This window comes from Colletotrichum abscissum, assembly GCF_030869225.1.
Source record: "Colletotrichum abscissum strain IMI 504890 chromosome Unknown Scaffold_7.1, whole genome shotgun sequence".
NCBI classification, from domain to species: domain Eukaryota; kingdom Fungi; phylum Ascomycota; class Sordariomycetes; order Glomerellales; family Glomerellaceae; genus Colletotrichum; species Colletotrichum abscissum.
This window is the reverse complement of record NW_026850514.1, coordinates 1,374,441-1,387,478: the sequence shown is the minus strand read 5'-3', so window position 1 is coordinate 1,387,478 and position 13,038 is coordinate 1,374,441. Positions and strand designations below refer to the sequence as shown.

At 51.2% G+C, this 13,038-nt stretch overlaps 4 protein-coding genes across 4 annotated transcripts; 1 reads left to right on the top strand and 3 right to left on the bottom strand.

Moving 5' to 3' along the window:
- Positions 1-34: 34 nt before the first annotated feature.
- CABS01_03971 (ATPase) lies at positions 35-2,119 on the bottom strand (the record flags this gene model as incomplete). Its single annotated transcript, XM_060537343.1, has 1 exon — positions 35-2,119. The coding sequence occupies one exon, from the start codon at positions 2,117-2,119 to the stop codon at positions 35-37; it is 2,085 nt and encodes a 694-aa protein (XP_060391601.1).
- A 1,228-nt stretch (positions 2,120-3,347) lies between these two features.
- Positions 3,348-4,554, bottom strand: CABS01_03970 (starch binding domain-containing protein; the record flags this gene model as incomplete). Its single annotated transcript, XM_060537342.1, has 2 exons — positions 3,348-4,391; positions 4,453-4,554. 2 exons carry the CDS (start codon positions 4,552-4,554, stop codon positions 3,348-3,350), a joined length of 1,146 nt encoding a protein of 381 aa, XP_060391600.1.
- A 4,126-nt stretch (positions 4,555-8,680) lies between these two features.
- Positions 8,681-9,916, bottom strand: CABS01_03969 (uncharacterized protein; the record flags this gene model as incomplete). Its single annotated transcript, XM_060537341.1, has 1 exon — positions 8,681-9,916. One exon carries the CDS (start codon positions 9,914-9,916, stop codon positions 8,681-8,683), a length of 1,236 nt encoding a protein of 411 aa, XP_060391599.1.
- A 1,139-nt stretch (positions 9,917-11,055) lies between these two features.
- Positions 11,056-12,237, top strand: CABS01_03968 (uncharacterized protein; the record flags this gene model as incomplete). The annotated part of the gene is made up of 1 exon (XM_060537340.1): positions 11,056-12,237. The coding sequence occupies one exon, from the start codon at positions 11,056-11,058 to the stop codon at positions 12,235-12,237; it is 1,182 nt and encodes a 393-aa protein (XP_060391598.1).
- Between the last annotated feature and the right edge of the window lie 801 nt (positions 12,238-13,038).

Here is a 13,038-nt window from a genome sequence, read left to right as displayed (position 1 = left end):
ACACACCCCTACTAAAAGGGTTCTGTTGGATTCCCTAAGAAGCCTGGCCTCCAGGTCGCCGCTTCTCGATGTTAAGAACAATGTCAATGAAGCTGCGCTTGAGTGGACTCTTCTTCCTAGCAGCCAGCAATTGCGCAGTCTTGAGGATGTTCTTGATCTGCCGGCCATTGAGCTTCAGTTCAGACAACTCGACGATATCCTCATCAGAAACCTCGCTCTTGAGCGTCGCCCCCTGCAAGAAGTTGCGCCAGATCTGGCGACGCGATTCTGGAGTGAGATCAGGGTACTCTAGCGAAACATGAATGCGCGACTGGAACGCCAGGTCGATGTTGTCGACGCGGTTGGTCGTCATGAAGAGAATACCCTCGTAGTACTCGAGCGTTCTCAGGAAAATGGAGACGACCTTGTTGCGCTCAAGGTCGTGCGTAGAGCGTGCCTCGAGGAAGACGTCGCACTCATCCAGGAGCAGGATCGCGTTCCATCGCGCCACAAGCTCGAGGATACGCGAGAGGCCATGCTCCACCTCCCATGGCTGCGAGCCCAGATCGCCCGAGCTGAGGGTATGCAACGGGACGCGGAGGTTCTCGGCGACAGCCTCTGCCGTCAGGGTCTTGCCGACACCAGGCGGACCCGAAAGAAGGCAGATGATGCCTTTACCCTTGCCGGAAATGACATCGTCAAAAGTAGAGCCATCAAGTTGCGACTCGGAGAAGGCGAGAATCAGTTCCTTCTGATCCTCGGGTAGGACGAGCTTATCAAAGGCGTTTGTGTTCCAGGTGATTTCGGTGACTTGCTCAACGAAGAAGTCGAGCCACTTCTTCAGCTTGAGCGAGTAACCCCTCGTCCGCGACCGCGCCAGCATCTGGTGGTAGGGAGTCAGCTTGAGGTTGCCGTCCTTGCCCAGTCCATGCTGACGCTTCCATGCCGAAAGTGCTTCCATGTCCTTTGCGTTCCAGTCGTCAACGTAGCGGTTGCGGTAGGGGCTGAAGCGGTTGAATGAGTTGATATCAACGACGATGCGGCCTTCGACCTGGACGGGCACCTCGTTGCCCTCGCTGTCCCAGGTGATGGCAGTGCCTGAGTACTGCTTGTAGTTGTGGCCAGCCAGCTCCTCAAAGATCTTGCCGCGCTGGATAAGGCTGGTGCGCAGCTTCTCCTTTTGGGCGTGGAATGCCCAAGGGTAGGCATTGAGGCCGGTGATCTTCTTGGTGCCGAGGAATTCGGAGATGTTGATGCGCTCACCGTAGCGGCCGAACTCCTTGCCGCCGTAGTCAACACAGTCGGCGCGCAGTTGGAGGAACTTTCCGCAGTTATTCTCCATATACTCGGTCTCCTCGAGTTCAAAAGCAGATAGAGGGCCCTTGTGAGCCGAGAGGATAATGGCACCGGGCTGGAAGATCATCCACAGATGCTCGAATGTGATAACGCCCTTTGCAACGTAATCCTCGAATGCCTTGATGGTGTTACCAATTTCGTACTGGAGGATGTCGTGCAGGATAGTGAGATGCTCCTTGGTTTGTGCATCCAGGTCCTTCTTGCCCATGTACTTGCGAAATTCCGTCCAGCGATGCACAAAGGGGCGGAAGGGAGCGTCGAACTCGAGGCGTTCTAGCTCGCAAGCGACGCCAGTGTAGCCATCCAGGATCACACCCAAGGCCTTCTTCAACCAAGGGCTCTGGATGACGATGGAGTCGGCCTCAAGCTTCTTCCGGCTATCGTTGCTCTTGATGTTGCGCACCACGACGGCGTACTGCTCAGTCTCCTCGTTCTCGGCGGCTTCCTGCACGTCTTCCGGGTACTTGTCTACCCATGTCCAGTTGCCGTCGCTGTCTTTGGCGGACTTGTAGATATTCTTGGTAGAGGCAATTGAGCCGAAGGGAGCCAGAGGCTTTTTGGGCTTCTCCTCCTCGTCCTCTTTCTTCTCCTCGCTATTGGTCTCTGCTGACGTCTCGTCTTCCTCAATGGTCTCACCGTTTGTGGTTTCGCCGTTTGACTCTTTGCCATTTGTAGTCGACGTGCCATTCGTCTGTTCTGAGGCTGGGGTCTTGGTCTCCTTGGCCGATTCGTCGACCATCTTAAGGCCGAGGGCGGCCGCTGCCGCTGCTGTTGTGCGTGCCATTGTGAATACTCTATTGTTAAGTTACAACGGGAGAAAGAGATACTGATGAATTCAATTTTAATCACGACTTGAGGTTGGTCTTCCGCACATATTTATCTCCATTGCGACATCTTCAGAATGTTACGCGTGCAAAGTGTAAGAAGTCTTTCTTTTGCCATTTCGTCAAACCTGACAGCAAAGCACCAGGCACCACGGCATCGTGCTCTAGTGGCTGCCTCAACAGGGGTCGAATCGGTTGATGCCTTTGATGCGCATGGCATGTGGCAGTGACTCACCCCTGTTCACGGCCCATGGGCTGCCGACTGCGAAACGCAGACGTCTCTGTATGGAACAGAGAGCATGTTGCTGCCTACAATGGGCGGTCCGCCCTAGAAGCGTTGATCGAACGAAGAGGCCAATTTTTGCGGGAGATGTAAGCACTAGAGCGAGATGGGATCCCGCATTTGCAAGGCAGAAGAGCCGCCATGGCACAAAGTTTGTTGTCAGGATTCAGGCCGCCACAACTGGCCGTCTTGCTCATTCGCCGATCTGTGGCAAACAAAATGTCTTTGGTGAATAGACAGTTAACAGTGTTTCAACATGCAAAAAGGTTGAGCTTCTACCCAAAAGTCAGAACAACGGTGAGGTGATTCAGTCAACCTACAGAGGCCTCACGAAGGATTCTAGAATAGACCTAGACAACGCTAAAGTCGCGTCAACTCCTGCAGGCAGACGAGCACTGCCTACAGCCCCGATTCTTTCGAGCATTTCTGTTCGCTTCAAGCGAGACGGAGACGGGAAGCACCGATCGCTTGTTCAACCCCTGAAAGGGCTGAGCATCATAGCGTTACAGCGCCACATAAGCAAACAGAATAGCGGGGGAACGAGGCCACTGATAGGGCTAGGATTATTGATTGAGACACGTGTAGCGCGTCCAGTGTTTCCTGTAAGCCTTGCTTGTATCCTGTTCCAGCCACGGCTCTCACATGTGGTGAATAGTGCTGCTAACTTTGAGGCTCGCAACAAACAAGCTACGTTATTGCGCATTGTCTTCCAATGATACTATATTGAATTCAGTCTGCTTCAGCTGTCCCCGTGTATGTACAATTTTCAACTGAGAAAGAGAAACAAAGCCCAAACACAAGCTATAAGTACTGTAAGTATGTACAGAGAACTCAAAACGCTAACCGCTAGCACTTTACTGACCGATCCCAGGCTCCTCAGTTCCTCACGCAGAACCTCCTTGATTCTACTTCCAGCTAGTACTGACCGTGACCGCAGTAGAACAGCTTTGAGGCACAGTGTAGGATCTGTTCGGATCGCTCTCCCATGTCGCGGTCCCATCCGACGCCACATTGATGAACTTGTACTCGAAAGTCGTCCCGGCCGGCAGCGAGACAGTGTAGGTCCACAAGTTATTCGAGCTGGTGTACTGCGCCGCCGAAAGCGCCGGGGCCGATGCCACATTCCAGTTGCCGAGTGCAGCAATGGAACCCGCGACCTTGATTGTCTGGCCTGGAACCGTTTTCACAATTTCATTGAAAGTAACAGCCACAGTACTGGCGATCGCGCAAGTGCCGCTCGTAGCTGTCGCCGCGGCGCTGGTCGTGCGTGTCGAGGACGGCGAAGTGCTTCCCCCACCGCCAATGGCGATGTCGGCGCACGTGAGGTAGACCTGGCCGGTCTGGAACGAGTTCCAGCGCAGCGACAGCAGAGTGTGGTTGGAGACATATTCGGGAATCTTGATCTTCTTGGTGACTGTGTAGCCGCCGGCGATAGAGGTGTAGCAAGACCCCAGCGCGTTATTGTCGACGCCCTGGCACCCGCGTCGGCTGCTCGCCTGGAACGCGTTGCAGGTGAACCAGTCGTTCCGCCAGCACGCCTGACCGGAGGTGCAATCTGGGCTGTAGTCGCAGCTCTGGCCCGAGACATCGGTGCACTTGAGGGTGCCAGCCTGGAAGCAGTTCTCGGCGGCCTGCTTCTCGTCGTCGGTGGGGAGGTATCCGGGTGTGATGAACTTGTCGACGATGGACTGGTCTTGGCAGATGCGGTAGCTGAACATGCCGCCGTGGTCGCCATTGTTATCGACGCACCACTGGACATCGACCGTCTGGCCGCGAGTGTAGGTCGCGACTACATTGCTGCCCCAGTTGCTTCCGGGCTGGTTATAGTCGACGCTGACGCGAGCATTGTAGCCGCAGGGACCGCTTCGTCCGACGGTGGCGGCCGTGAGGTCCGGCCAAGCCGAGACGGGCTCCCGGATAGTGCACTCGGGGCAGGAATCTATGCCGGCCTGCCGATGGTCCGTTAGCTCAATGCCGGAGCAGTCTTCGATACTACTTTTGGGTTCTTACCTCATGCCCGAGACGAGTGCGGCTAGACGGGATCGTCAGATATCCATGTCCATAAACAGAGGAGATGAAGGTGGCAACTGCCAAGGTCGTGGATGACTTCATGTTGAATGGCTTGCAGGCGTCCTGTGAGAGGTTCGACCGTTCAAGATATCAACCTACAGCTACTTCCAGAAGGGATGCTCTATGTCTCTCACAACATCAGTCTGAGAGGAGTCATCTTGGCTTTATATGCCAAATTTCACATTTGGTATTCCACATCGTCGCAGCTCATAGCACACTCACATGCTTCTATAATGCTACTAGACATCTCACGATCTAACTTGCCCTTGCTGCTCCCACCGGCACACATCACATCAAGCAACGCCGAAGTACCTCCAACCGAGACGGCCCTACCCGTAAACGTTTCCCCGGACCTAAACTCGACCTGGAAGTCCGGGGCATCTCCAAAATATTATGCAGGCGATGGCGGGGTAGCAAAGTTCTGTTAGTGTCGGCTGTCATATCTCCAACTGGCAACCACCGCGGGATGAGTAGGCCTGCTGTGTGGCTAGCCACCCGAACGCCTACCTGCAATGGTTCACCTATGTAGACTTTGCATGCGCCCAACCCCACGGTCCCTGATGTAGCACATGCAACACAAGAGAGTTCCTGGTCTTAGCATGGTCGATGACACCCTACGCCCACGTTCAAGGCGGAGTTGTGCGGAGTCTTGAGGAGTTGAGGTAGCATTCCGCCCTATACATCAGATGATGGGTCACGACGACCTCAAAATTGAATAGAAGGCCCGAAGCTGGAGGTCCTTCTCAGATCATGGCATGCACTCTGGTAAATTTCAAGCTCTATCGCTGTCACATATACTGCCGAAAAACGCCCGGCTCCTGCATACAGGTCATCGATCGCAGGCCAACTCATCTTACTATTGGTGGCTTAATCAGGTAATACTTCTATGCTTGTGAGGAGTCGTGTTCTGCAAACATGTTTCCTGTCTGTTCCTGAATGATCAATCAGGTTCCTGTTAGTGTCGTAATTCTTGCATCGCATAGCTTTGCATAGCTTTGGACGTTCTGGAAATAGGGCCATGCTGGTTCTGCTTCACCACATACGATCTGAAAGCACATGCACTTCAATAACACCGGAGTTTCAACTACGTTAGTTTATTTCGACCGTCAATAGCACACATATTTCGGACTGATAGCGTCGCTATCATACATGTAGTTATGGGAGTAGCTATCAACATCTCATATGACGGCTAACATCGGTTAGGTAGTTTGAATAATTGCAATAAGACCAGTATGACATTACTTGCTCTCCGGAAACTTGGGCCTGGTTTACGGACGTAAGTGGCATCGTGAGCGAAATTGTTAATGTTCAATTCTTTTGAAGGAGATCAAGTCATTCAATGTATTGAGCCTCCTCAAAAAATTCGATATTTTGTTGTTCCGGTTCTAATCATAGTTCCTGTTACGCTCATGTGTAACTTGATGATTCCACAACTCCTGCTCATATCTGTCGAGTACGAAGTATAGGTCAAGCCCTCCATTTCAGGTCATCTACCCCGCCTATACCTCTAGCTTTTATAACGGACCGACTTCATGGTGGTGGTGTTGAAGCGTGAGGTGCCATTGAGAAGTTGGTGTTGTGGCGGACCGATAGTCAATGTAGACAATAATGTGTGTTGACGCCTATGCTTCATCTGCTTGAAGCCACTGACGAGTCTTACCGCATTCCGATGGTATTCGTCCAGAGCCTTGTGACAAACGCTTTCGGGACTATTTAGGCATCCCGGAATTGCGTCTAGACTCTCAACAGGAAGGCACCGGCATCTCTAGCAATACCACTGAGCGGTCTAACTACTCTCGACGTATCTTACCTTTACCAATATCCGGATGTACTTTTGTAAAGATTATGTCGGGTTACAAGGACCTCTTCCGTCGCTGTGCCTGTCTCAAGCTCTTCGTGCCGTTTGTGGACTTCGGCACTTGTCAATGCTGCCTGCATGATGCACTGGTAGTCACCATGGGCTGCCAAGCTCGTCAAAAGGATCACTGCCGGTGCTGTTCTTTCTTTGCGAGGCGCATAAATGCTCCTGTAGTATTTGCCATTTTTTGCCACGTGCTAGGATGCGTTCAAGAGTCACATCGATCCAAGCTTGCATCCCTTCTTGGGAGGCGTGTCTTGTGTTCAGCAAGGCCCCGAAGCCTGATACTTGTTTTCCTCTACACCTCAACCTCATGGAAAACGTCGCCCTATCCCCTAGGTTTCAAACATTATCATTAGATGAAGTCGAAGTTATTACCATGGCCCTTTCCGACTGCAAATTGTTCAAATCTCACCCCTAGAGTCTAATACTTTGAGTACCTATCTTACAAACAATAGATGAGAAAGTACCCACCCACCTCTAGCAAAGCCACAGCGGGTAAAAGCCGCGAATACTCCATGTTATATGAAACGCTACGTCATGCGGTGCATCAATTCGCGCTTTAATATAGATCACTTGGCGACGGCGTCTCTCATCGCGAAAGTCCCAATCTTCATAATAAACCTAATTACGGGAAGGGAGAATCATCACTCTAGTTGGCTTTCAGCACAGACAGGTATGCGGTATCTACATAATGACTGTTCTGCCGAGGAGCGAGACCGCGGCTTGAACGCAGCTTAGACTTTCTTTGGGACTATGCGACATCCGTGTTCGGGGCGAGGTCACTGGCTGGCTGGTGTGTTTGCTCACTGCTTACATTTCGCCGCGGTTTCCCTGCTTGAATGATGCTGATGGGAGCGAGATCCCAGAATCCCGCTGCCCGTATTTTGAGTTCACCTACTTCCACTGAGTATCGAATAATAGCGGTTATTGGGGACACAGCTGTAAGGTTTCCGAGATCTATCTCATCGTGCCAAGTTGTCAACCGAGCGTTTCCGCTCCCATCATCCCAAAATGGGCATTATGGTGATCCGAACTGCCCTGTACGGGCATGTTTGATATTCTCGAACCTAATTGATACATCCTAATCTGAAGTTTTCAAATGAAGCATTCAGTAGAAGTGTATCATATCAAATTCTGCAGCAAGTACATTTCTGCTGTTTTCCGCCATGGGCGGCAGGCCGGGAACTCATTGTGATTGGAAGCTATTCTAACAAGGACAAATACTCTCCCAGCCCGATGATGTGTAGAGTTTCTGTTGGTGCGTTTCCGTAATCCATGAAGCCTCCATGGCAACGAAAGGTCCAGCATTACCCCTTATCAAGTTAATCTGAAAGTCACTCTCAAAATGGCTGGTGTCCCAGTAGCCCGCTGTCTAACGCCTTTAGCACCTGTGCATCTGAACTTCTAAAGCCGTTAGAAGAGTGCCCGACCGTTGGGCCGCCATACTTTCAACTAGTCGAATTTTGAGACAAGCCACTGGAATACGAGCTCTGGCGATCGTTCGTGGCCTCCAAGTCACTTTCCTATCGCCAAAGAGCTTGCTCTCTGGTATCATCTCTGGAGCGCGATGTCGCTGAGCGATTCATGTCATTGCCGCCTTAGCCGGTATATACTTATCCGCGCTCCTGGCAATCTTCCGTCAGCATGAGGCGCCCGGAGCTGATATAGAAATTGCCTTCAAATTGCAGTGCTAGGTGGTTAATTAACCTAGTCCAGCGCACGTACTTAAGGCCGTCGATGTTAATGGTGGAACCGGCGCCGGTCCGGCAAATGTCAATTGATTCCTGGTTCTCGGGTCAGTCCTGATCGAAAAGCAAAAACAACTAGGTTCGAGTCATTGTCTCCTGGTAAAATGGGTCTTCGGCCGCGGTTTATCAGGTACCCATCCACGCGCGGCACGCCCACATTACGACTGGGAGTTCAAACAAGCACGGACAAGGCGATCGACAATCTGCTCGCGAGGAAAAGCCTCAGGGATGTATCAAAAGATTTGCGCAGGCTTTTTCTGCCAGTCTTTGGGGGCAATCGAGGGCAGCCGTGGAGCCCATGATGCCCATGCAAAATTGTCTCTGGGGTTCGCTTACGACAGAGCAGGGGTGTTTTCTCGGGATGCTGCCAGGTCCGGTTCTGCGCATACATCTGACGCCTCACATCTGGTCGGGATTTCGGGGACTTAGGAATTGGCCGTGATTGTGAATATGTGATGAACGATGGATTCTGGTTGGAATCTGCATAGCAATGGTGTTTTGACAAATTTTCTATGTCTATCGATTACACTATGTTACCTCTATCATCTAGATCGTTTCTTCATACCATGTTATTGACCCTGTGCCGTCTATCATGGCCCGTAGTGTCTGGAATCGAGTGATTGTCACCCGTATCGTCGGGTCCGTTGTGTTGAATAACGTCCATCTCAAGGCTGTCGTCCTTGCCGACGATGTTCTCGGCCGAGCTGGCATAATTCTTTCGTGGCCCGGAACTGATTGTCTCGACGTTTGTTCCTCTGGTACCTTTCGTCCCCCTGCTGTTCTGCTTGTCTGGATTGGAGAGCCCAAGTGTAGATTTCGCCGCATGCCACGATCCCATGATGGCCGCGTCAAGCACCGGTAGTGAGGCCGTCACGATGCCCATGGATATGTCGAGCACCGTCCATCTCAAGATGATGGTGTAGTCCCAAAAAATGTCAGTTGACGTGAATGGCTGCAGCTGTTGCAACAGACCGCCAGTGACGGTCAGCCCTCCCGCAGCCCAGATGATGAAGAGTCTAATCTTCTTCCCTCTATCAATACGAATGCTCCACAAGATAATGATTGGTGTTGCGAGGAGGAGGACACTCTGCACCACGTGGATGATGCTGAGGACCTTCGCACTGAGGAACTGGTTTCCACACGTCGCTGGCTCTGCTAAGGCTCCTGCAAACTCTCTGTCCCAAACAGCTCGTGGCGGATTGCAAAGGAAGATGCTCCAGAACAAGGCAGCAATGACATACGCAACAACCGTGACGAGGAAAATATCCGCAAGAATTCTCCACGTCCTGTACGCCGTGTCGACGAGCCGTCTGATGAAGAGAGTGATGGATATCTTGATGATGCCGACCGTGGGGTAGTATAGAAGTCGGCAGATAGTAAGGTAGTAGGAGTAGAACTGGTAGTCGTCGTACGTGTTCTCCCAGGTGTGTGTGCCGCCTCCTGCGTCGACGACGACGAGGATCTGCAGTATCGGATATACCACTGCGAGAGTTGCCGCCGCTATGATAACCCAGTCGTCCCATCCGAACTTGGTTTGTGCTCCCCGTCCGCGAACCCAAAGTCTTCCTGCTGTTGGTACGATGATGGCGAGTAGGACAATAATCATTCCTGCGATGATGGCGCCCTGCTTAGACTCGTGGACGGCGTTCGCGGGCTCCTTTGCGGCGAAGAGGTAACCCAAACTAGGGTCGAGTGTCGTAACGCCATACTGTCGGTAGATACCCCTGATGATGTTGTAGTCCCTCGTGTTGTTTGGCGGTTTTCCAATCTTCGCTGAGGTCGTTGCGTTCGACATGGCGAAGGGTAGGGGGTTCGGACTGGAGGTCTGGGGCAGGTCGGACTCGTGGTAACGGATCACCCGTATGGGGAGGGGGGAGGCCGGGCCGCTTTATGATATGGATTCGATCAGATGGAAGGTAGCAACATGGCGGAGAATCTGATGTATCATGGTGCGCAGTCTAGGTTGGTTTCATATCGTGGTTATCAAGATCAGGTTCCTTGATGAGTGATGGCCTAGCCAGCGTTAACCCCATATGGTGTGGATTAAGTCCCGGGAACGTGGGATGGGCTGAAAGGTCGAAGACTCATAGACTCGCAGTCTATCCGTAGTACCTAGTAAGTATCATTACAAAAATTGCGCGACAACAGTGAACAGAGGGGAACAGTATTGGGAAAGACGAGCCGCTGTTTTGGCTCGTGTTCCACCTAGGCCCGCGATGGCCATCCAGCTCATAAATTAAGCGCAAGGTCAAGGTTGTCTTAGAGCGTGCAGCTGAAGTGGAGGGTGAGGCGATCTCGAGTCATGGCCCCTCCTTCACTCTATGCCGTCGGCAGCCTACCTTGCGACGCGAACGCCGGAAGGCCTGCGAGTTCGCGGCACAGGTCCAATGGTGAGCCCTGGGCGTCAAAGATCGGACAAGCCCAAAGCTGCAGTCAGAAACTCTGAAAAGAGGTTCCTCAGCGTTCCGGGGTTTCCCCCTTCTATAGCACGTCACGCCTCTGCCTTGTGCAGATGGACTGGCAAGGGGTGACTTGCGGGCAGAGGCTTGGCTTGCGATCGGTTGGGAAACTGGTCCGTCGAGGGGAACATTCTCTCTCCACGGTGTTGGACCCAGTCTTGCCCAGTTCCCCGAGATTGCGTTCAAAAGTTCGTTGCTCCAATATTTGCAATTTGGAGAGTCCTGTTTGGCTTGATCCGAACCAACACAGAAACGAATCAAGCTCCGGTCGTTTAGCGTATATTAACAGTATTTCTCGTTCGCAAGCCCTGCTTTAGAACCCGTTCTCGCCTTTTCTTTACTCGTCTGATGATGATGCGCGTTTGACCTGTTTGTGTGTTCCAGCCAGATAAATCTGTGCGCATCTAGCGCGCTCCTCCTCTCTGTTGTCTGGCGTGTGTCAAACTGCTTCAACGTCCCGCCAGCCACAGGAATCATGGTCCGATTTGCGGGTTTCTCCGCCCTCGCGCTGGCCGCATCAACGGTCACGGCCACCTCAAGTGCCGACAGTAGCTGCATCGGCGTCAACGCCGTCAGCTCCACGTGCAGACCTTCAGAGACGTTGCACAGTCGAGAATTCTTCTACGTCGGGGGCCAAAGCGCTCCAGACCCCACGGGCAACATCACCATCGGCCAGCTCTACGTCGAGAAGCTCACCCCCATCCTCACGCTACGCTCGACCCCCTTGGTCTTCATCCACGGTGGCGGCATTCCGGGAACCACATGGCTCAATACCCCTGACAATCGTCCCGGGTGGGCGACCTACTTCCTGAAGCAAGGCTACCAGGTTTACCTCGTCGATGCTAACAGCATCGGCCGATCCACGGCCAACAACGCCGCCAACTTCACCATGGCCGTAGGCATGTCGGCCGAGTTTGTCGAGATGGGCTTCACCGGCGTCAAGAACTACAACACCTACCCCCAGTCTCAGCTTCACACCCAGTGGCCCGGCACGGGTATGCGCGGCGATCCCTTCTTTGACCAGTTCCAGCAGAGCTTCATCCCATACACAACCAGCCAGGTCTCCCAAGAGCTAGCCATGCGCACCGCTGGGTGTGAGCTTCTTTCCCTCATTGGCGCACGGTCTTACCTCATCTCCCACTCCCTGGGCTCCAAGTTCGCTATCGGCATCTCCAATGATTGTCCCCAGCATCTCGCCGGAAACATCAATGTTGAGCCCTCCACGATCCCCTTTCGCGCGTACGGCTATGGTCTGACCAGTACTGCGGCTAATCCATGGGGTCTGACGAACACCCCTGTCGACTACGAGCCGGCAGTATCCAGCGCCGCGGAACTCAACGCCACTGTCGAATCTGTGGGTGAGCCGTCGTTAGCTCATCGTAACTGCTACCTTCAAAAGGAACCTGTCCGAAAACTTCCCAAGATCGCCAGCGTACCGTACCTGGCTTTGACGGGAGAGGCCAGTGTCCACATTACTTACGATCACTGTATCATCGATTATCTGAAGCAGGTGGGTGGCCAGCCGGAGTGGATCAAGCTTAGTGAAATTGGGATCAAGGGCAATGGCCACTTCATGCACCTTGAAAAGAACAATCTCGACATCGCTCCTTTGGTCCACAAATGGATCAAGAAGCAGCAGCAATGGTGGTGGTGGTGATGATTGCGCAATGCTGTGCAGCGGCTGGACTGAAGAGGATGTGTTACCTATGTAAATAGCATAAGCATACCTGTACATACACGCAGTAATCGTAATCCGATAAGTCAAACCACCCACTTTTGGCCCACCCCCCCTTTTGGCCCACCCTAATTTCCTTCCTAGCTACTGATTAAAAACCCTACCTACGATTTTTAATTTAATATAATAATTATAAAAATCGTCTAAATATATTTCTTTTTTATATACTTATTAATCTATAGTTAATAATACTATATACTAAAAATAAGGTTTAATAAGCTCTTAACGCTATTAAAAACGGTCTCTTTTTTAAAAAAGCCTCGATTATATTTAAGGTTCTTAAGTTAATACTTCGGAATCATAAAAAAGGCTATTAAACGAGGGTAATAGTATTTATAAACCTCTAAAAGCTTTTTTTATAATAAGAAAACTAGTTAGCTTAATAAGTTCGAATTTAGTATACCCTAAGTATTATACTAACTTATTAATAAGTTAAAAAATTTATTAAGCAAGTTTTAATATCTTAGGGAAATACTAAATTACTTAAAAAGAAATAAATTAACGCTTTTTTTAAAAGAAATTTATTAATAAGGGTCTAGAAAAGTCGTTTAATAAATTCGCAATATATTAATAAAGTTATTACTAATATAATTAAATTATAGTTTAAATTACTTAATATACTAAAGATTAGCGCTATTAAATAAGCTAATAAGTATAATATAAATAAAACTAGTATAATAGAGAGTAAGGGAGCTAATAGGCTAGTTTTAGGCATAGTAAAGG